This window comes from Anomaloglossus baeobatrachus, chromosome 6, assembly GCF_048569485.1.
Source record: "Anomaloglossus baeobatrachus isolate aAnoBae1 chromosome 6, aAnoBae1.hap1, whole genome shotgun sequence".
Lineage (NCBI taxonomy): Eukaryota > Metazoa > Chordata > Amphibia > Anura > Aromobatidae > Anomaloglossus > Anomaloglossus baeobatrachus.
In genome coordinates this window covers 469,026,487-469,051,137 of record NC_134358.1, presented here as the reverse complement: position 1 = coordinate 469,051,137, position 24,651 = coordinate 469,026,487, and the positions used below count along the sequence as shown (strand labels likewise).

The 24,651-nt window shown below is 51.4% G+C and overlaps 1 protein-coding gene across 2 annotated transcripts in view; it reads left to right on the top strand.

Moving 5' to 3' along the window:
• Positions 1–6,349: 6,349 nt before the first annotated feature.
• The window catches only part of CHN2 (chimerin 2), a 519,880-nt gene continuing 501,578 nt past the window's right edge, over positions 6,350–24,651 (top strand). Inside the window, exon 1 of one of the 2 annotated variants that reach the window (XM_075315321.1) lies at positions 6,350–6,665. In XM_075315321.1, the coding sequence (XP_075171436.1) occupies positions 6,617–6,665 (49 nt within the window). In that variant the 5' untranslated portion in view covers positions 6,350–6,616. The remainder of the gene's footprint in view (positions 6,666–24,651) is intronic. The other variant, XM_075315322.1, reaches the window with a different exon arrangement.

The window sequence follows — 24,651 nt, the reverse complement described above, 5'->3', positions numbered from 1 at the left end:
CTGAACTTTATGACTTCCGTGGACACCCGCCTGACCACGCTACAAGCGGCAGTCACGTCTTCAACATCCCGAGCCTCCACTAGTCAAGCCACGACCCCCGCTCCTGTGGCTGCCTCTTCGGATGCTTCCAGACTGCGTTTGGCCACACCACCCCGGTACGCCGGAGATCCCAAGACCTGCAGGGGGTTTATAAACCAATGCTCCCTCCATTTCACGCAGCTGCCACATCTGTTTGCCTCCGACCAAGCCAAGGTCGCCTTCATCATGTCTCACCTAGAGGGCGAGGCACTGGCGTGGATGAACCCCTTGTGGGAGAAGGAGGAACCTATGACCAAGAACCTCCAGGAGTTCCTGCAAGCCTTTCGCAGCACCTTTGACGAACCCGGACGCGCCTCCGCGTCTGCGTCATCACTTCTCCGGTTACGTCAGGGAACACTGACGGTGGGTCAATACGCCATCCGTTTCCGCACCTTGGCTTCAGAACTCGGGTGGAATAACGAGGCCCTAACCGCCGCCTTCTGGGAAGGACTATCGGGTCGAATCAAAGATGAGCTGGCTGGACGTGATGTACCGTCCACCCTGGACGCCCTGATTACCCTAGCGACTCGAGTGGACATACGCTTTCAGGAGCGGTCCAAAGAGGTATCCCGTGAGAGACGTCCGGTACGGCATTCCTCTCCTCCACGGAAGCCCGCCGTACTCCAGTCAACGGCCTCTGGTGTCTCCGTCCATGAGCCCATGCAGATCGACCGTGTGCGACAGTCTGAACAACGTCGAGCAGAGCGGCTCGCCAAGGGTCTCTGCTTTTACTGCGGAGAGGGCACACACCTGCTACGCGCCTGCCCAGAGAGGCCGGGAAACTCCAAAGCCTAGGGTTGGTAGGAGAGGCCACCCTAGGTGCTGGGACTCTCTCAGACCCAGTCACATGGACTGTGCAAGTAACAACGGGAGAGACGCGGTTTACGGCTGAGGCGTACCTCGATTCTGGGGCAGCAGGCAATTTCATCCAGCAGGCCACGGTGGACAAGTACCAGGTGCCTGTTACTCCACTCGACAAGCCCCTCGTGATTGCCTCTGTGGATGGGAGACCTCTCTCTGACACCATCTCCTGGATCACCAAGCCGCTTGAACTGCGTATCGGTGCTCTGCACACCGAAAACATCGCTCTCTACGTCCTCCCACATATGTCACATCAAATTCTGCTGGGTCTTCCCTGGTTGCGGACACACGAGCCTTCAGTCAGCTGGGGCACTGGTGATATTACTCGATGGGGGCCTTCTTGCCATGAGAGGTGTCTGAAGACCATACAACCCATCCGGCGACCTCCGGTTCCCGAGTCCCTACCGGGACTGCCCTCAGCCTATTGGTCCTTCGTGGACGTCTTTGACAAGAAGGAGTCCGAAGTACTTCCGCCACATCGTCCTTACGATTGTGCCATTGACCTGCTCCCGGGAACTACACCACCTCGAGGACGGATATATCCACTGTCTCCAGCCGAAACAAGGGCCATGTCTACGTACATCACAGAGAGCCTGGCTAAGGGATTCATCCGGAGATCCTCCTCTCCTGCTGGAGCAGGCTTCTTCTTCGTAAAGAAGAAAGAGGGTGACCTACGCCCATGTATAGATTACCGGGGATTGAACCTAATCACCGTGAAAAACAAGTACCCCCTGCCACTCATCCCCGAATTGTTTGATCGGCTCAGAGGAGCTCGTGTGTTCACCAAGTTGGATCTTCGGGGTGCCTACATCCTGGTCCGTATCCGCTCAGGGGATGAATGGAAGACCGCGTTCAACACTCGCGATGGGCACTATGAATACTGCGTGATGCCCTTCGGCCTGTGTAACGCACCAGCTGTCTTCCAAGAATTAGTGAACGATGTATTTCGGGACCTTCTCTACGTCTGTGTGGTGGTATATCTGGACGACATCCTTGTCTTCTCTCCGGACCTCCAAACCCACCGAGAGAACGTGCAACTGGTTCTACAACGACTGAGAGAGAATCGTCTGTACGCCAAGTACGAGAAGTGCGTCTTCGAACAGTCTTCTCTCCCCTTCCTGGGGTACCTCATCACCGATACCGGACTGCAGATGGATCCCAAGAAGGTCTCCTCCATTCTCAACTGGCCTCCTCCTTCTGGACTGAAGGCAATCCAACGCTTTCTCGGATTCGCTAACTATTACCGCCAGTTCATTCCTCACTTCTCGGCTCTGACTGCTCCTCTCTCCGCTTTGACCAAGAAGGGGGCTAATCCAAAGGACTGGTCACCTGCGGCCGACGCCGCGTTTGGCGCTCTAAAACGAGCCTTTGCCTCCTTTCCTGTACTCCACCGTCCAGAGTTAAACCGCCAGTTCACCTTGGAGGTGGATGCCTCCTCCTCGGGAGCCGGAGCAGTGCTCATGCAGAAGTCCTCCTCCGGGAAGATGGTGACGTGCGGTTTCTTCTCCAAGAGCTTCTCCGCGCCTGAACGCAATTACACCATCGGTGACCGAGAGCTATTGGCGGTCAAACTGGCTCTGGAGGAATGGCGCTATCTTCTGGAAGGAGCAGTGTACCCTGTCATTGTTTACACGGACCACAAAAACCTGGAATACCTGCGGACTGCTCAGCGACTGAACCCACGGCAAGCCAGGTGGTCCTTGTTCTTTGCCCGGTTCGACTTCCAGCTTCATTTCCGACCCGCAAACAAGAATGTACGCGCTGATGCCTTGTCTAGGTCTTTCGTGCCCATGGAACAGGAGGAAGAGACATCTCAACCCATCATCTGTCCAAGCAAGATTATTCCGGTGGCTCCTGTCACCCTGGCCCAGATACCGCCCGGGAAGACCTATGTCTCTGAGACTGACAGGCAAAAAGTGTTACACTGGGGCCATGCCTCGAAAATAGCCGGTCATGCAGGTCAGAAGAAAACATGGAGCGCTATTGTACGTCATTACTGGTGGCCATCCCTGCGCACGGACGTCGCCTCTTTTGTCTCTGCCTGCTCCTCCTGTGCCAGGAACAAGACACCCAAACACCTGCCATACGGCCGTCTTCTGCCTCTGCCCATACCCTCAGTTCCCTGGCAGCACATAGCGATGGACTTTATTACGGACTTGCCATTGTCCTCCGGACACACAGTCATATGGGTCGTGGTGGATCGATTCTCTAAAATGGCCCATTTCGTTCCTATGGCTGGACTGCCCTCTGCTCAGGAACTCGCGGACGCCTATATACATCACATCTTCCGCTTGCATGGCTTTCCATCACACATAGTGTCCGACAGAGGAACTCAGTTCACCTCCCGCTTCTGGAGGGCTCTCTGCAAACATCTGGGAGTGACTCTAGACTTTTCATCTGCCTACCATCCTCAGTCTAATGGCCAAGTGGAGAGGGTCAATCAGATATTGACCTCTTTCTTACGTCACTACGTGAACGCCCATCATGACGATTGGTCCACGCTTCTTCCTTGGGCAGAATTCTCCCATAATCACCACGTCAGTGAGTCCTCCTCCAGTTCTCCCTTCCATGTCGTCTACGGACTTCAGCCGTCTGTCCCATTGCCTGTATCCTCGTCCTCGGACATCCCTGCTGCTGATGCAGTACTCCGTGACTTTACTACCATTTGGGACTCAGTTAAGGCGTCCCTTGCACGGGCAACCCTGCGGATGAAGAGACACGCGGACAAGAGACGCCTAGATCCTCCGTGTTTCTCTCCGGGAGATCTCGTCTGGCTTGCTTCCAAGTACATCCGACTGAAGATACCATCCTACAAGCTGGGACCTCGCTACATCAGGCCGTTTAAAGTCCTTGGCAAGATCAATGAGGTTTCCTACAAACTACAGCTCCCGGCCACAATGAGAATACCCAACTCCTTCCACGTCTCTCTGCTCAAGCCGGTTGTCCTTGGTCCCTTCTCCGCTGCCGCCAGCCCGGCTCCTCCTCCTATTGCTGAGGACGACATCTATGCGGTAAGGGATATCGTGGCCATGAAGACCGTACGTGGTCGGCAGTTCTTCCTGGTGGACTGGGAGGGGTATGGTCCTGAGGATAGGTCCTGGGAGCCCAGGGAGAACGTGGGCACTCCTCTGATCCGTGCCTTCATGTCCCGGTTGCGGGGAGGGGGGCGTGGGGGGGGGGGGGTACTGTCACGCTCCCCGGGTCCTCGGCTCCCCTCCCCGGGTCCTCTGCTCCGCTCCCCGGGTCCTCAGCTCCGCTCCCCGGCTCACCTGCCCTGCTCCCCGCTCTCCAACCTCCGGTACCCGTCCTTCCCAGGCCCCCTGGTCTCCGCTCCCGGCGCCCGACGGCTTCCCAGGTCCTGGCCGGCTCCCCTGCGTCCTCCTCTCAGCTTCCTTCCCTGGCTTCTGGCACCCGCGCCGCGCGCACGCGCATTAGGGCGCGCGCGCGGTCACTGACCCTTTCTTAAAGGGCCAGTGTCAAATTACAGGAAATGATGCACATAGGCACAGGGTATATAGGGGGTTAATGTCCAAGGGAGCGGGGCCTGTTCTTCGTGTTTTTCCAAGCTAGGAGTCAGGTCTCCTTGTGTTTTGTGAGATACTTACCTCTCTATCTTCTAGAGCCGATCCTGCATCGCCATCCGGTTCTGCGGTACCTCGAACCCCGAACGCTGTCCATCTGCCATCCTGACAGTCCGTACCATCTCGGATCCCTGCGGTGACCCGTCATCTCGCTCCAACGGTTCCGGACCCCGCCTGACACCATCACGGCTTCCGAACCTGAGCTCCGTCACCCGGACCACCATCAGTGACCTCGTGGTCCCAGGGACTTCTCCATTTTCTCCCAGTGCACGGACTGTCCTGCTACCTACAGTGCTCCGGCTACCGGACTCCTTTCCCTCATCCGGGAGTTCGGCCCAGTGGATCCACCTCCAGGGTCTACCCGTCCATCTGGCCCTAACAGGGACCCTAGGAACCAGCAGTGGGTTAGGTCAGTGGTCACCATCTTTCCCTTACCTAAACACAGGGTTTCCTTTCCCTTTACCCGTTCACTTAGTACTTCCCTGTACCTAGCGTGATAATACAGCAGATTTCTTAGTGTATTATATGTGCTGTACACAACAGAGTCTCAGGGTTTACTATATGTTGTACACAGCAGAGTCTCAGTGTATCCTATGTGATGTATACTGCAGTGTTTTCTATGTGATTTATACAGCAGTGTCTCCTATGTGATGTATACAGCAGTATCTGTGTCTCCTATGCTATGTATACAGCAGTGTCCCAGTGTATCATAAGTGATGTATACAGCAGTGTTTCCTATGTGATGTATACAGCAGTGTCTCAGTGTATCCAATGTGATCTATACAGCAGTATCTCAGTGTCTCCTATGTGATGTATACAGTAGATCCCAGTGTATCCAATGTGATGTATACAGCAGTGTCTCAGTGTATCCAATGTGATGTATATAGCAGTGTCCCAGTGTATCATATGCGATGTATACAGCAGTGTCTCAGTGTCTCCTATGTGATGTATACAGCAGTGTCTCAGTGTATCCAATGTGATGTGTACAGCAGTGTCCCAGTGTCTCCTATGCGATGTATACAGCAGTGTCTCAGTGTCTCCTATGTGATGTATACAGCAGTGTCTCAGTGTCTCCTATGTGATGTATACAGCAGTGTCTCAGTGTCTCCTATGTGATGTATACAGCAGTGTCTCAATGTATCCAATGTGATGTATACAGCAGTGTCTCAGTGTATCCAATGTGATGTATACAGCAGTGTCCCAGTGTATCCTATGCGATGTATACAGCAGTGTCTCAGTGTATCATATGTGATGTATACAGCAATGTCTCAGTGTATCATATGTGATGTACACAGCAGTGTCTCAGTGTCTCCTATGTGATGTATACAGCAGTGTCTCCTATGCGATGTATACAGCAGTGTCTCAGTGTATCATATGTGATGTATACAGCAATGTCTCAGTGTATCATATGTGATGTACACAGCAGAGTCTCGGTTAATCCTAGATGCTTTATATACAGCTGTCTCAGTGTCTCCTATGTGATGTATACACAGCAGTCTTGATTAATCCTGTTTGCTTTATATGCAGCAGTCACAGTGCATCATTGTGATGTATACAGCAGAGTCTGTGTCTCCTGTGATGTATACACTGCAGTCTGTCTATATTGTAATCTTTAATATTGTGACCGTACATATTGCTTACTATATTGTGATCCCCTGTATTGTGAGCCCATGTGCCAGTCCTGCCATGTCAGCGGTGTATTCCTGCCTGCTCTGTACACAGCCGTGTAACCTGAGCCTGTGCCACACGCAGCTTGCGCAATGTTTGCAGATAGCAGCACTTGGATGCCATCCACAAGCTCCCTCTTCAGTGTGCGCTCGGAGCAGGCTGGCAGCACGGAGGAGCGGGCACTGCCCCCCGCACACTGCCAGCACTGCCTGCAGTCACACGGCGCAGGGTGGGAGGAGGCTCCGGCTGCCCGGGCTCTCGGCTCTGCTCATCCCGGCGGAGGCTGCCGGTCCTCGGGTGCCGGCAATCACACTGACACCTGGAGGAGCGGGGAGCGCGTCATCTGACAGAGCAGGAAGTAGTGGGAGGCTGCAGCCTCGGAGACATGGGCTAGAGGAGGCTCCTGCCGGCTGCCAGAGCTGTCCAGCATGGCAGCATCCAGCAACTCCAGCCTCTCGGGCTCCTCCATCTCCTCAGGTAGGGGTCCCCGCCGGGGCCGCCGACTGCCCGAAGTTTGCACAGCTGCAGCAGAGCTGAGTGTGAGATGCAGCAGAGCTGACTGTCTGATGGGGTAGCACCGAGGCAGAGTTTATTAGATGTAGCAGAGCTGAATTTGTTACACGTAGCAGTGATGAATGTATTGGATGAAGCAGAGCTGAGTTTACCAGATGTAGCTGAGCCGCGCCTGCTTTATTGATAAAGCAAAACTTAATTTGTGAGCTGTATTAGAGCTGAGTTTGCCGGATGTCTTGTTTTTGAGAGATAACGTGAAGCTGATGATGGGAACTGCAGTAGTGCTTGAGAGATGAAGCAGATCTGAGTTTGTAAATGTAGTAGCTGAGTGGCAGAGCTAAGCCAAGTGTGGCAGATGCAGGAAGAGTTTTCCATCTGGCAGAACTATGGTGATATCCATAGTTGTGATTTACATAGGACTGCAGGTAAACCCACTGCATCACCTCTACGAGGATGTCGCACCTGACTGTCATCTGACACCTGTATGCTGCCAACAGTGCTCAGTAAGTACTCACCTGTCAGGAAGATATCGCCCCATGCTGTCACCACACTACACCGTACGTCTCCCACTGCACCCCAAGCCTCACACTACACCATACGTCTCACATTACACCCCACATCTCCCACTGCACCCCACGTCTCCCACTGCACCCTAAACCTCACACTACACCATACGTCTCCCATTGCACCCCTCATCTCCCAATATACCCCACTGCACCCTTCGTCTCCCACTGCACCCCTCATCTCCTGCTATACCCCACTGCACCCCAAGCCTCACACTACACCATATGTCTCCCACTGCACCCCTCATCTCCTGCTATACCCCACTGCACCCCTCATCTCCTGCTATACCCCACTGCACCCCTAATCTCCTGCTATACCTCACTGCACCCCAAGCCTCACACTACACCATATGTCTCCCACTGCACCCCTCATCTCCCACTATACCCCACTGCACCCCAAGCCTCCCACTGCACCCCTCATCTCCCAATATACCCCACTGCACCCTTCGTCTCCCGCTGCACCCCTCATCTCCTGCTATACCCCACTGCACCCCTCATCTCCTGCTATACCCCACTGCACCCCTCATCTCCTGCTGTACCCCACTGCACCCCAAGCCTCACACTACACCATATGTCTCCCACTGCACTCCTCATCTCCTGCTATCTCCCACTGCACCCCTCATCTCCTGCTATACCCCACTGCACCCCAAGCCTCACACTACACCATATGTCTCCCACTGCACCCCTCATCTCCCACTATACCCCACTGCACCCCAAGCCTCCCACTGCACCCCTCATCTCCCACTATACCCCACTGCACCCCCCTCATCTCCCACTGCACTCCTCATCTCCTGTTATACCCCACTGCACTCCTCATCTCCTGTTATACCCCACTGCACCCCTCATCTCCTGCTATACCCCAATGCACCCCTCATCTCCTGCTATACCCCACTGCACCCCTCATCTCCTGCTATACCCCAATGCACCCCTTGTCTCCCACTGCACCCCAAGCCTCACACTACACCATGTCTCCCACTGCACCCCTCATCTCCCACTATACCCCACTGCACCCCTCATCTCCCACTGCACCCCTCATCTCCTGCTATACCCCACTGCACCCCTCATCTCCCACTGCACCCCTCATCTCCTGCTATACCTCACTGCACCCCTCATCTTACACTATACCCCACTGCACCCCTTGACTCCCACTGTGTTCCTCCGTCTCCCACTACACCCTACTGCACCCCCTATCCCCCTTTGCACCCCTCGTCTCACACTGCACTCTTTGTCTCACACTATACCCCACTGAATCCCTCGTCTCCTACTGCACCCCACTGCACCCCCCGACTTCCACTGCACCTCACGTCTCCCACTACAGCCTGGGAAGTAGACATGTGTGACCCCTCACCCCAATGCTGCTGACAATTACTGGGGCAGTAATGGCCCCTGCTCATCACCTGCGCCGTGTGAGGAGTCTGTCTGTTCTGCTTGTGCTGTTTCCTGATCCCATACCCCTCAGGGCTGCTGTTACCTCGGCCTAATCCTTCCATATTTGTGTGGCTATTCTATGTGATGTCTTCACACCGTTTGCATTCGGACCCTGTGAGTAATATATTTGTACAGGAGGGGTTGTGCCCGTGGAGGTGGTCTTATCCCTAGCACAGGTCGTGTTGGCTGGAATAGGGCTTTCTGCTTAGCGTTTTATTGATTTGCTTGGCTCTAGTGTGTCCGGGGGCTGGGCTGATACCAGAGAATATCACTCACCAGGGGGCTTCTGTGTAATATTGGAGCTACTGTTTCTGTATCTATTTTAAAGGGGGTTTTGAGATTTAATAAAATGTAACAAAGAGCCCGGAGCAGATTACATTTTTCTAATAATACCCTGCACTCTCCTTGATTCCCCCTGTAGGGTGGTCTCCGACAATCACTACTAATCTCCTACAACGATCACATGCCATAATCATTCACGAGACCGCTGCAGCCAGTCAGACACCAGTGGTGATGCGGCACATACAGCATGTGACCTCTGAGGCCAGTGATTGGGGCACATGTCATCACTGCTGTAAATAGTATCGGGGACCACCAACGCAGCGGCACTGAAGGGGCATGGGATTGAAGATGTGAATAGAACCATGTTTCTTTTTGTGCAGGCTGTGTCCTGCTCTCCGCCTCTTTCATGAGCCCTGGCACCATCCACCGAGGATCACAAGCCCTCATTAGTGGGCGTCCCTATGGCTGGATCCATACCAGTCCTACTATTATGGTCTGTGGGATGCCATCAGTGGACGGACAAGCTGAGGTGGTGCCATAGGCTGGAGTGCAGTATATGCTTTACTGACTTTCATCAGAATCACAGTTGGACGGAGGATCATTTATTCATTTTCTCTCTTCCTGACCATTCTCTATTGGTTGTATCTATAATATATGATGCCCTCCGCACATACAGCCCTCAGTGCTCTGAGCTTATCGGCCCCACACATTATGCGTTTTGGGCATTGCCTATGAGTAAGGACACATGTCTGAAACGCGTAAGGCTGGGGCTTTAATCAGCCGGTGAGCACCTGTTTTTATGTCACTGTTTTGTATGGAGTTTTATAAAGTGCTGCATCCCTCACCTCCTTTTTCTTCCGCTTCTGTAGATACCAGCTACTGAGATCCATTCACCTGTTAGGCTGCTTTCACACATCCGTTTTTTGCAGTGCGGCTCAATCCGGCTCAAAAACCTATGCAACGGATGTGGCGAAAAAAACGGATCTGTTGCATACGTTTTTCCATGCGGCCCGTCCGGTTTTTGACGGATGCGACTTGATACTGAGCATGCGCAGTACAAAAAAACGCATCCAGCGGCTGGATGAGTTTTTTGCCGCAGGACCCTGCATCCGGCGTCCATAGGCTTACACTGTGAATCGCACCTGATCCGGCGCGATGCGGATTTTTTGCCGCACAAAAAACGTGCCAGGCAACGTTCTATCCGGCCGCCGCATGGGCTAAATATGCCGCATCCGGCAAAAAACGGACGCAACGCAAGGCCATGCAACACAATACGGCACTAATGCAAGTCTATGTGGAAAAAACGCAACTGGTGGCAAAAAAAAAGGTTGCGTTTTTTCTGCAAAGCGCCGTATTGTGCCGCTCAGCAAAAACCGGATGTGTGAAAGCAGCAACATGTTGTGGATCCAGGGGATATGTGATAAGCTGACTTCCATTTTCCTTTACTACATCCTAGACATTGTGCAGCACTTACAGGGTCCCTCTTCTTATTTAAAGGGCTTTTCTTACTGATCTTCCTAACCTACGCTCACCCGCCTCCCATCCTTTTGATTGCAGTACGCTCCTCTTTGATTGATAGTTCAGACCAGCAACAGTGGCCCAAACTGTGCTCCTCCATGCTGCAAGAAGCAGTTTTGCCTCTGCTGCATCGGAGGAGCGTTGCACACAGGAGCCAGTGTGACCCTCTTCAGAGCAGCACCTGCCGGCTCGGTAATAAACAGCTGCTGAGCACTGCACTCAGTGCCTATGGTCTCCTTCACACGTCTGTGTCTCCGGTACGTGTTTGGTCTGTTTCCTCACGTTCCGGAGACACGGGCACACGTAGACCCATTAAAATCAATGGGTCTGCGCACACGTGCGTGTTTTGCCATGGACCGTGTGTACGTACGTGTGGAGCATACGTGTGCCCATGTGCTCCACACGTAGACATGTCCGTTTTTCTCTGGCATCACGGGTGTCACGGACCGCACGGATGTGATCCGTGTGACACGCATCGGAGAAAACACACGTGTCTGTGAAATAAAAAGAATTTCTATACTCGCCTTCTCCAGCGCTGCTGTCTCTGCCGCTGCTGGTGTGACGCCCTGGACCCCAGGGGTCACAGGTAACAACACCAACACACCACACATACACCCCCATCCTTTGTGAGGATACACCCGTCACCCGAAAGGGAGATCTGATGCCTCCCTCAGGGCAAGTAGGGCACATCAGGTGGGCGGAGTCAGGCGGAAAGGCACGCCCACCGAGGAGCCTACTGTCCTGAGGCAGGAAATACAGTTGAGTTTAAGTGGAGTTTAAGTTGACAGTGACAGGAGGAAGGAGGAAAGCTGTCAGGGACCCGGGTTGGAGCCTGGGTTCCCCGTAACATCAGGCAGGCAGACGGTGGTGGCCGCCTGCAGGAGTACCGGTATAGCGACCGGCGGAACCGTAGGGACCGGGCCAGGGTTGGAGCCCGCCGGACCCGAACCGGGAAGTCAACTTCTAATCGGAGCACCAGCAACCGGGTACTCAGTCCCTGAACTAGCTTAGAAGCCACTGAGTTTAGGCAAATTCACTGATTGCAGTCTGGACCTCACGGGTTCATCCTCACCCAAAGTCCCGAAAGAAGGCAACAGCCCACCGATACCGGGTGAGAGCCACCACCAAGGGCCAAACATCCGTCGAGCCAGCGCCTGCGGGCAACCAAGGGCTCTTCCGGCAGCCAAACGCCGGGGAGCGGGCTGTCACTGCCCAGGCAGGGTAGCCAAAAGTCAAAACAAAAGGTGCAAGAGAAAGGGACCACCATCAGCCTCACAAAGGACACAAGCAGCCGGCTGCGGAACCCGACCATACCTGAACTTTGGTTTACCAGTGACTCTGAGTGTGAATTAATCGTGAGTACACCAGTGCCATCCGGGCATGACACCGCACCGCAGCATGGCACCTTGTACCCCGACATCATCGCCCGTCCCACCGGGCCCCGGGACACACCGCCCCTACCCACGGAGGGGCTAACATCCAGGCTGCGCCCTCAACACCGATCCCGGGAGCCCCCTTCACTCCAGCCGCAGCGGTGGTGCATCCTGTCACCACGACCCGTGGGTGGCGTCACGACCCGTCCGACGACAACGCGGCCCCCGGCTGCGAACCTCGTCCCACACCACCACCCCACTGCCTCCCCTTAACAGAGCGACGTGGCCCCTGGTCCGGAGGCGCTCGAGCCACCGACGACCCGAGCCCGGACCTCGAGCGGCTCGGCCCCGAGGCAAGGGGAGCAGCCGAGCCCTCTCAGGCCGGTACACTGGCACTTGCTTCCGACCCCCACTCATTATGCTCATTGCATATTCACTCCACTGCGGGCCGGAAGCAGCAGCACCGGGTGGTGGGGGGTCAGCAGGACCGCAGATCAGGACCATGGACTGCAACGCCAGGGACAGGTGAGCAGAAAGTTCACATTCTCCGTGTGTTATCCGTGATCCGTGGAACACGTGTGCCGTAAACACGGAAGACATTATGCACCTTTTGACATGTCCGTGAAAAACGTGCGTGATTTTCAATGTCGTGTGAAAGAGGCCTAAGAGACTATCCAAGCCTGATTGTCTGCAGTAAACAACTAGATTAAAAATCCTTTTGTTCTTGAGAATGGAGAGAATTTGTAATGATAAACACTTTGTAATTTTATCAATTCATGATGTTGGACAAGTCCCCTTTAGAGGGAATCTGTCAGCAAATTTTTGTTATTTGAAGACAGCAGAAGATAGAGACTGAGACACAGATTCCTGCAATCTGTCATTTATTAAGTTGCGTACTGTTATTCTGTTATATACTTTCAGTGAAAGTTTTATTATTAGGACATTATCATTGCTGGGACTAACTGCCTCATGCCAAGTCATCCGACCATGTCCCCTCCTGTGATAAGCAGCTCACTGTCAATAGACATTGTAAACCAAAAGCTGTTTGTGATCTGGGGCAACTTTCTGAGCTCTGCTGCATGGCTACATCTAAGAACTCTGATTATGTCACCAAGCCTGCTTCACCCAGTAAACTAAGTGACACAACGCTGGAATTAGGGTCTCTATCTCTACATTATGCTGCTCTCAGATAGGGCAGCAAAAACCTGATGACAGATTACCTTTAATCTATAAGTAGAGTGCCTCTCGTTTAAATGGGTTCTCTCTTTAAAAGAAGCCACCACCTATCCACTGGGTAGGTGATAACTTGCTGATCAGTGGGTTGGGGATCAGGGTGCTTTTATTCCCACTACATGTGTACCACCCCCGTGCCAGCGGCCGAGCCGCTTGGATCCGGAGCCGCGGTGGCTCAAGGGGTCTCCGGACCCAGGGGTTCGCACGGACACTCGAATTCAAAAGAGAGAGGATAGATATGTACAGGGGATGTGTAAGTTTGTGACGCCACCCACGGTGCGTGCTAATGTAGGAGACCACCGCTGCTGTTGGGGAGCCGTAGCAGCAGGATGTTTAACCCCTCCGTGGGTAGGGGGTTTGTGCCCGGGGCCCGTTGGGTGTTCGTGAATGGGGTGCCGTTGGGTAGAGGAAAAGGGGCTTTTCGGCGTACTCACTCAGTCCAAGAATAACAACTCCAACAGCTTGTAAACCAGAATTCTGTGCACCGCTGCAGCATGGAGGGAGCACATGTGGATCCGTGCCCTTGATGTTGCGGTTAGCCTGTGGCCTTTTCCATGGCACCTTCTCACTAGTTGGACCCTCAAGCTTGAAACTTTTCGGGTCCCGCTAACCCGTATGGCTAACGGAGTGAGCTTGCTCTCAGGGTTCACGTGTAGGATTTCTTTGGACTGTATTTGGAAAAGTCCTATCCCATCGGTGCGCTAGTACCCCGATTTTTGGAGCGGGTTGGGGATGAATCTTGAAGTCTTCACCCCCGTCGGGTAAATTACCGGGACGCGTGAAGCTACTTCCCGGCCTAGGGTCCACGTATCCCGTCGTGCCCTGGCCCCTGCCCGGCGATGGCTCAAGGCCGCCGACTGCCCTCCTCGGCAGTTCGTGCCCCTTGACGCAATCCCCTGTGACCGGGGTTCCAGCTCCTACCAGGCCCAGACCAACGTCTGCCACCTAGTAAACTTCAGGAGCCCTGCTCTGGACCAGTGACCTCTCGGAGAGTCACCTTCCACCTCCTACTCCTTTCACTCCTGTTTCACTTCTCTGTCACTTTCTCACTTCTCCCTACCAACCCCCCATGTGGGCGACCCTATTTCCTTTAGGCCCCTGAATGGTGTGTCTGGTGGGTTCGGTGCAAAGTGTTCCTAGGATTTTGACTGGCTAAGCTGTTAGCAACACCAAAGGACCAGGACCCGTAACCAAGGAGGGTGGATACTGTGCAGAAGGGCAGATTGCACAATACCCTGCGACGACCTGATAGGCCAGGGCGTCACGCATGGTGGCAGGGCAAGTTGGATGCTCAACCGCGGCTCCATATATCTCTTATGGGGCACTGTCAGTCCTGTAGGAATGATTGGAGCAGCGGTTGAACATGAATAAGCATTGTCACTCCATGCCTGGACAGCAGGCTTTTCATAGGCAGTAACGTCCCGCACTTGGGCTACTTTTACCCCTTTGCACTGCTGTACAGACGCTACATTGCTATCTGTAATTCTCAATGTCATAGGCAGTTCATTCAGTAAAGAAGCTAATCTGTGATGCGGAGCTTGCCCTGTAAATGCTCTTTTGTAGATTGATTGGCAGCGCTCGGCTCTTCTGCAATAGCCACAGGCTGGTTCATGAATGACAGATGATTTGCCATTATTGCCGATAGCGAAGATGAAAACTTGCCCTAAAGGGCAGCTGCTCACCTCCCAATGGCTTCATCAGTGCCACCTTATTTTGCATTTTGAGTTTCCATTTAACTCTTTCCTTATGTAAATGATGTTAACCACTGTATAACCTGCGGATAAATCCTCTCCGGTTTATACTGCAGTCGCCCGCTGCTCTACAAATGCACTCAGTGCTAAGCCGGGGTCAGCGACACTGCTGCAGGCACGAGAGGTTATTAGCATTAATAGGCTTGGTTTTATTATAGAAACTTGTATATGCTATTCCCACATAAGATGTCATCAGAGAGCAAAAATGTTTAGGTTATCAAAGAAATTAATTCAAGATGTGCTGCAGCATAAAAAACCATGGCAATTAGCAGTCTTCTGGTGCTTTGGCATATTACATGTGAATATGTCTATCTGTCACAAGTCTGTCGGGGTCAGACGGTCTCAGCGTTTGGTTCATCCCAGATCCATTACAGAATCTGCTCATCATTTATCCTGAGTATAAGCGTATTTAATTCCATTCTGTGCTGAAGGGGTTAAGGTCTGTTTTCTATCCTGCTGAGATTGACTTGTAGCTGGTAATCTCAGCTGATATATAAACTCGCTCCTCACTCTCTCCTATTCCGGCTATAGCGCATTCTATAACTGGTCACTTTGAAGGAGAAGCTGAGATGTTTCTGTTGCAGCTGAGAAGCTTCCTGCTTGAGTAGCTGGGGAGAACTATTTGTTGTGCCTTTTCCCTGTTTGTCTTACCTTCCTCATGTATTTTTTGTAGTGGCGAGACTAGCGTTCCGCTGGCTTCGCACTAGTCAGCATGAGTTTCAGAGCCAGCGAGGGCCTAGACTCGTGATGGCACATGGAGGAGGGGGAGGGGGGGGGGAAAGAACCCGTCTAGGGACATTAGGGAATGCAGGGATCAGCCTTAGGTGAGTGTCAGGAGGTGACCCTGCTCCCCTCTCTCTAGCACTTGGGCCATCCGTTGTATTGTTTCCTGGTGTAACCTTCGTGTTGCGTCACGCACTGATGGTTCTCTCGTCACTGGCGTGTCAATAACATATAAATGGGACATTTGCATAGGAAATTACATTAATCCCAGGGGTATTTCCATTGCAGCAGGTGATGACCTATTCATAAGCCCTATTTTTCCTTTCTTTACATCCAGTTACAGATTAGCTTTTTGGACATTTCTAACAATAACATTGAAAACATAACAACCACAGGGTGGTCATGTGCTGCACACACATCTCCTGACAAAGTATTGCAAGATCTTGGGGTTTTTTTTTTCAAAGTTTGATTTCTTATACCATTCATCTTGAACTATGGCAAGCCAAGAGGGGAAGGTAAGCAAGCCGAGAGGGGAAGGTAAGCAAGCCGAGAGGGGAAGGTAAGCAAGCTGAGAGGGGAAGGTAAGCAAGCCGAGAGGGGAAGGTAAGCAAGCCGAGAGGGGAAGGTAAGCAAGCCGAGAGGGGAAGGTAAGCAAGCCGAGAGGGGAAGGTAAGCAAGCCGAGAGGGGAAGGTAAGCAAGCCGAGAGGGGAAGGTAAGCAAGCCGAGAGGGGACGGTAAGCAAGCCGAGAGGGGACGGTAAGCAAGCCGAGAGGGGACGGTAAGCAAGCCGAGAGGGGACGGTAAGCAAGCCGAGAGGGGACGGTAAGCAAGCCGAGAGGGGACGGTAAGCAAGCCGAGAGGGGACGGTAAGCAAGCCGAGAGGGGAAGGTAAGCAAGCCGAGAGGGGACGGTAAGAAAGAAGGCCACTGTATTGATTAGGAGGGAAAAACCCTTCTGGGTAAACTGGTGGCAAAGTCAAAACCTATGACGTTTAAGGGTCTGGGCGCACTGGATAGATGAGTTTCTTAAGCAAAATACGCACCCTCTAGCAGAATTCCGCACCTGTGGCAAAAAAACGCACCCGAAATCCGCATACGTTTTTTTACTGCGGTTTGTTGCGGTTTTGGTGCAGTTTTATCCCTGTGGTTTTTAACCATTATCAATGGCAAAACCGAAGGTACCTGCGGAAAAGAAGTGACATGCTGCTTATTTTTGCTGCAGAAATTCTGTAGCAAAACCTGTAGGGAAAAAAAACGCAGTGTGCGCACACCACTTTGGATTTCTCATAGGTATTGTTGGGGAAGGACTGCAGAAAGGTTATGAACAAAAATCACACCTTTTCTGCAGCAAAAAACGCAGCAAAAACGCAGTGTGCGCACAGGGCCTAATATGGCTGACATGTAGCTATTAGGTAATTCCTGTCTTACAAACCAAAGGCAAAAGGGTTCTGGAGGACAAGTTGCTGCTGCTTTTGTTTTTTGTTTTTTTGTCCGTATGAGGATTCAGGGTTGCTGACAAGTGTTTATTTTTTGGGTTTCCCCTTGATGGAGATCATTTCCTATGCTGCCACCGGATTGTACCTATTAATTAAAGTGTTTTTCCATTACCATGAGAAGCAGATTCGGTAGCTCGGCAGATCTCCCCACCAATTTCCAGAATTGATCCTGCATTAGTCAGTATTTGCTGGTCAAACATTTCTCTGATGTCTCCTTCAGTCTGGAAATTGGTGGCGTTCCCAGCTCATAGACTACCGATATTATATAGAATAGATAAAAGTAAAAAAATAAATCTGCATATTATTCAGTCAGCAGAGATGTAACTTGGGGGCTGTATTGTAAAGTCTAAAATTGTGCCCCCCTGCCTACCACATGCTAGTAATAATACGGGTGTCTCAGCCTCACCAAACCGGGCTCTGGTGCGACTGCTACATCATCTGTAGCCACTACTATTACACCCCCTATTATTCACCAATCTGCGGCAACTTTTTAATTTAACAGGGACTTTTCAGTGGATTTTTTTTTTTTTATTGAATGAGTACCTCTTTCAATTGGTGCTGATCTACCGATTCTGGAACAGTATATTTTTTTTTTTTTTGTTTTTTACCTCACCCACGCCACCCCATCCAAAGTTATGCCCCCTGGTAATAAAGATGGAATTTTTTCCTTTAAGCTGCTTGGTGTATACCATAGCCCTTCTCTATGAGTGTTTGCTTTTTTTTCTCCTCTAATATGGGCCAATCAAAACAACACCACGCCTACAGTGAAGACCTTTGGTATACACCTACCTGCTCAAAGGGAGATTGCATCTTTATTACCAGAGGCATAACTACAAATTAGCATCAAAATAGCTCAAGTGTCCCTAATGTCACCAGGAAAGGTCTGATTTTCTACCAATGTTGAGCCCCAACTTTCAAGTCGTGGGTTCCCGGCAGAGCAGGAGATACAATCCTCAGCAGTTGCTCTTTGAGTGAAACAGCACTATTTGCACTTAACTAGCGCTGCCATGTTCTTTACTGAGCTTGTACTGAACCGCTGTAATGTTGTTACCGTTTTAGTAAGATTTCACTCTTTCACAATGGTGGCCACAGAAGGTTGAGAATCCGCATTTGCATGCAGCCCGACATAGGTGCCCCTAATTACCCTGAAAGAAGCCCCAAGAATCATTTTGACCTTTAACTGATATTTAATAAACTGACCAATCTCAGACTGGTCCCCTTTAACCCACTACACACTCTGCTAATCATGTACATTATGGCTAGAGTAAGTGTGCACAGCTCCTGTCAGGGCCCCCCAATAGCTGTATAGCATGGGGGACACATGGTCGCAAAGACCCCCTCATTTAATTTTATTCAATTTCATTTTATCTATAGGTCAGTTTTATTTCATTGGTTTGCAATGGTTAACTAAGGCGGGCTTTGCACGTTGTGACATCGCAAGCCGATGCTGCGATGCCGCACGCGATAGTCCCCGCCCCCGTTGCAGGTACAATATCTTGTGAAAGCTGGCGTAGCGAACATTATCACTACGCCGGCTTCACATGCACTCACCTGTCCTGCGACCGTCGCTCTGGCCGGCGACCCGCCTCCTTATTAAGGGGGTGGGTCGTGCGGCGTCACTGCGACGTCACACGGCAGGCGGCCAATCGGAGCAGAGGGGCGGAGATGAGTGGGATGTAAACATCCCGCCCACCTCCTTCCTTCCGCATATCCTACGGGAGCCGCGGTGACGCCGGTAGGAGATGTTCCTCGCTCCTGCGACTTCACACACAGCGATGTGTGCTGCCGCAGGAGCAAGGAACAACATCGGACCGTCGCGTCAGCGTAATTATGGATTACGCCGACGCTGCACCGATGATACGATTACGACGCTTTTGCGCTCGTTAATCGTATCATCGAGCCTTTACACACTACGATGTCGCATGCGATGCCGGAAGTACGTCATTTTCAATTTGACCCCACCGACATCGCACCTGCGATGTCGTAGTGTGCAAAACCCGCCTAAGGGTTAATGGATTTGTTAGGCTGCTTTCACACATCCGGTTTTTGCTGAGCCACACAATACGGCGCTCTGCAGAAAAAACGCAACCTTTTTTTTTGCCACTGGTTGCGTTTTTTTCTCGCATAGACTTGCATTAGTGCCGTATTATGCCGCATGGCCTTACGTTGCATCCGGTTTTTGCCAGATGCGGCATATTTAGCCCATGCGGTGGCCGGATGGAACGTTGCCTGGCACGTTTTTTTTGTGCGGCGAAAAAAAGCATTGCGCCGGCAATTTACAATGCAAGCCTATGGACGGCGGATGCGGCGTCGTGCGGCAAAAACTGCATCCGGCCGCTGGATGCGGTTTTTTGCACTGCGCATGCTCCGTATCAAGCCACATCCGTCAAAAAGCGGACGGGCTGCATGAAAAAACTTATGCAACGGATCCGTTTTTTTCGCCGCATCCGTTGCATAGGTTTTTGAGCCGGATTGTGCCGCTCAGCACAAACCGGATAAGAGAAAGCAGGCTTAGTCAGCTGTGGTAATTCTGCCACGAGCAGGTTTGAACTAGTTTTGGCCAGTTTGTATTTGAGCGGGCTTTTTGGGACATTTCATTGGCTGTCAGTAAAAAGTGCGGGAAAGAGGACCCTATTTAAATACCTGGATATCAGCGTCGGTTGTCAGTCGCTGCAAAGATCAAAAAGAAAGAAGCACCCGCCCTCCCGCCTTTTGGATGGAACTGTTAGGTTTTGTCATTTTGTTTATTAGTGGGATAATCGCCCAGCTAGTTGGTGGGTGGATTTGGTGATCATTTATGGTTATTGTTTTTAATTGCAATTATTTATTTTCAATTGTATTTATTGGAATTTTTTAGTAATCCCTTAATAAACATCACGGCCTATTTCTTCCAGCATTAGTTTGTGTTGTGTAATTATTTTGCTTAAATGGGAGTGGGTCTTGTGCTACCATGAGTCCTGTGCATACAGTGCAGAATATGACTGCCAAAAAATGTAACACTGCATCTGCTCGTAACAGCAATCAGCACTAGCCACAGTCGCTTCTCTTTATTTAAATAACGCTGTCAGTCATTAACAGCATCATTTAAATGGCATGATGTTACGGGTGTGTCACGCACAGGGCCGGATTATAGGCAGGGCAGACGGGGCTCCAGCCCAGGGGCCCCCACCAAAAGGGCTTCTAAGGGGGCCCCCACCATACTAGGCACCTGTCAGCATTTTTTTTTTCTTCACACCCTCTCCCCCTCCGTAAAGACAATCTAATAAATCAGCTGTGTTTTCGGGGGGGGGGGGGCGCGGGGTGTTGAAGCACCGCTATTTATTTGTATCTGCGTCTTTAACGCAAAAACAAACTGCGGGCACAGGACGTTGATTGACACCGTAAGTACCAGCGGCCGCTTGCACTTCCGGGGTCAGAGGTGTGCTAATGCTCCCTGCTATGTGCTGCGGCCGTACCCAGCGAGGGGCGGGGGGGGCAGCTGCCCCCCCCCCCCCCCTAGAAGCAGGGGCACGGTGTGGTGGGCCGCTGTATCTGCTGTCCCCGCTGCGCTCCTCTACACTGTGTACATGCCAGGCACACTAGCAGGAGCAGGAGGCAGCGCGCTGTGCCGACTCTACTGTGTGCCGGCATGTACACTGCAGAGGAGCACAGCAGAGCCGATGACCGTAGCTTCCTCTTTCCGTTCCTATTCAAATGTATTTGCGTCTTTCAGACGTAAATACATTTGAACAGCGCGCCGGGACCCGGCCCCGCCCCCGACGTGCAGCAACGTGATGAGATCAGCACCTTGCTGACGTCATCACAGTGCTGCAGGCGCCACACGGGACAAGAGGAAACGAGCGCTCCATGAAGGAGCTGAAGAGACAGGTGTAATTAATGGGGATGAGTGAGGAGGGGCTGAGGACACATAACGGGGAACATTTGTGAAGGAACACAGCTCTGTGACAGGCAGAGGAGGAGTACTGTATTCCGAGGGAGGGGGGGAGGCAGGAGTGTGTAGTGATGGGGCAGTTTAATTTGTGTGTGTGTAGGGGGTGATGAGGGTTGTATTGTGTGTGGGGGGAGGGGTAATGGAGGGTGCATTGTATTGTGTGTGTGGGGGGAGGGGTAATGAGGGGTGCATTGTATTGTGTGTGTGTGTGGGGAGGGGTACATTGTATTGTGTGTGGGGGGAGGGGTAATGGGGGGGGTGCATTGTATATTGTGTGTGTGTAGGAGGTGATGTGGGGTGCATTGTGTGTGTTTGTGTGTGTGTGTGTGGGGTGATGGGGGGTGCAGTGTGTGTGTGTGTCAGAGCTGTGTGTGTAAGAAGCAGTACTGTGTGTGTATATATGAATTAGAGCAGTCTGTGCGCCCCCCCCCAGAACTATATGGGTCCCCCAGAGCGCTATGTCACCCATCCCAGTGATGAGTACACCACCAGAGCTGTTTGCCACTCCAGTAACGTCTATGCCCCCTGCCACTCCTGTAATGTATATATTGTAGCCCCCAGCCCCTCCTGTGATGTATGTACAGCAGTGCTGTCAGTGTGCAGTCATGTCTGTTAGTGGCAGCCATCGTGAAACACAGCCACATGTCCTGAAGGAGCTGGACGGAAACAAGCGGGAGAGGTGAGTGAGGCTGCTGGTGACTTCCCCATATTAATACCTGTAAGGGCTCATGCGCACGTAACTGCTGAATATTCTGCAGCGATTTGACAGCACATGTGCTCGTCAAATCGCTGCAGAAACACTGCAGAATGGATGCAGTTTTTCTGTACAAAAAAAGCCGATTTCATGCGCTCTGGCTGCTTCCCCCACCATAGACAGAGCGGGAGCTGCATCCATAGCGCACGGAATAATTGACATGCTCATTTTATGAATGCACAGATTTGGGTCAACATTTTAGCACCCAAATTGCTGCGTGCATAAAAGGAACGTGCGCACGTGTCATGCACAATCTTCATAGATTGTATAGGGGACGCAGAACGCATGCATTTACACTGCAGTGCTATACGCAGCGTAAATGCATGGAATTACGCAACGTGCGCACGAGACCTAATGCATCTGTGTCTGCATGTATGTCAGTGTATATGACTGTGCATATATTTGTATTTTTCTGAATTTGTCTTCAAATATGTATATGTACGTATGCCTGTATGTGTGTGTGCGTATCTGTGTGTGGATGGGGTCCACTGAGACTGAGCCGGAGGCCACAAAAACCTGGAGCCGGCCCTGGCTGCCTTAACATTGGGATCAATAAAAAATGTGAGTAAAGTGGGCTTTACACGCTACAATATATCTAACGATGTGTCGGCGGGGTCACGCCGTAAGTGACGCACATCCGGTTTCGTTAGTGATATTGTAGTGTGTGACAGCTACATGCCACCCTGATTGTGCATTAAAACGTTGATCGCATACATGTCGTTCAATTTCTAAAAATTGAACGTATGGTTGTTCATCGTTCTTGAGGCAGCACACATCGCTCTGTGTGACACCCCGGGAACAATGAACACAGCTTACCTGCGTCCCGCCGGTAATGCGGAAGGAAGGAGGTGGGCGGGATGTTTACACCCCGCTCATCTCCGCTTCTATTGGCCGGCCGCTGTGTGACGTTGCTGTGACGCCGAATGTCTCTCCCACTTCAGGAAGTGGATGTTCGCTGCCCACAGCGAGGTCGTTTGGAAGGTAAGTACGTGTGACGGGGGGTTAATCGTTTGTGCGGCACGGGCAACAAATTGCCTGTTCCGCACATACGATGGGGCCGTGTGTGATCGCATACGAGATCGAAATGTGTAAAGCAGCCTTAACTCTACTTTCTGTGTATATGTGACTGCTGTGAGTTCTCCTGGACTGTGTCTGTATTGTACTGTGTGTCTATTGTACTGTGTGTATAAGTGACGGCTGTGAGTGATCCTGGACTGTGTCTGTATTGTACTGTGTGTGTATAAGTGACGGCTGTGAGTGATCCTGGACTGTGTCTGTATTGTACTGTGTGTATAAGTGACTGCTGTGAGTTCTCCTGGACTGTGTCTGTATTGTACTGTGTGTGTATAAGTGACGGCTGTGAGTGATCCTGGACTGTGTCTGTATTGTACTGTGTGTATAAGTGACGGCTGTGAGTGATCCTGGACTGTGTCTGTATTGTACTGTGTGTATAAGTGACTGCTGTGAGTTCTCCTGGACTGTGTCTGTATTGTACTGTGTGTGTATAAGTGACGGCTGTGAGTGATCCTGGACTGTATCTGTATTGTACTGTGTGTATATAAGTGACTGCTGTGAGTGATCCTGGACTGTATCTGTATTGTACTGTGTGTATAAGTGACTGCTGTGAGTTCTCCTGGACTGTGTCTGTATTGTACTGTGTGTATAAGTGACTGCTGTGAGTTCTCCTGGACTGTGTCTGTATTGTACTGTGTGTATAAGTGACGGCTGTGAGTGATCCTGGACTGTGTCTGTATTGTACTGTGTGTATAAGTGACGGCTGTGAGTGATCCTGACTGTGTCTGTATTGTACTGTGTGTATAAGTGACGGCTGTGAGTTCTCCTGGACTGTGTCTGTATTGTACTGTGTGTATAAGTGACGGCTGTGAGTGATCCTGGACTGTGTCTGTATTGTACTGTGTGTATAAGTGACTGCTGTGAGTTCTCCTGGACTGTGTCTGTATTGTACTGTGTGTATAAGTGACGGCTGTGAGTGATCCTGGACTGTGTCTGTATTGTACTGTGTGTGTATAAGTGACGGCTGTGAGTGATCCTGGACTGTATCTGTATTGTACTGTGTGTATAAGTGACTGCTGTGAGTTCTCCTGGACTGTGTCTGTATTGTACTGTGTGTATAAGTGACGGCTGTGAGTGATCCTGGACTGTGTCTGTATTGTACTGTGTGTATAAGTGACGGCTGTGAGTGATCCTGGACTGTATCTGTATTGTACTGTGTGTATAAGTGATGGCTGTGAGTGATCCTGGACTGTATCTGTATTGTACTGTGTGTGTATAAGTGAAGGCTGTGAGTTCTCCTGGACTGTGTCTGTATTGTACTGTGTGTATAAGTGACGGCTGTGAGTGATCCTGGACTGTATCTGTATTGTAGTTCTGGAAATCTGAATTTGGCAGAACAGGATAAGATAAATGTTCATTGGATTTATATCTAAATGCTACAGTTCACGCTCTACTGTTATGGCTAAAATTGTTAACGTTATGGGGCCCCCACCAGATTTTCTGCCCAGGGGCCCCCACCAACCTTAATCTGGCCCTGGTCACGCATGGCAGACAGTCCTGTAGTTACTGACTGTAGAAGGTTGCAGCGTTTGGCTACACAAGCTGCTCTTTTACTTTCCCTTTTTTCCTGCTTGGGGTTTATCCCTTTCTCTTAAGGACCCTGCGGATTTTCTCACCTTCTCAGCTGTTAATCTTAAGCACTTCCCTTTGTGTCTTTTTTAAATACCCTAATTTCCACTTACTCTGTGCTGGTGATAGGTTTATACCAGTGGTTCCCAAACTCCAGTCCTCATGACCCCCAACAGGTCATGTTTTCAGGATTTCTTTAATATAGCACAGGTGAGGCCTTGATAATGATTCCATCACATGTTCAATAGTAAGGAA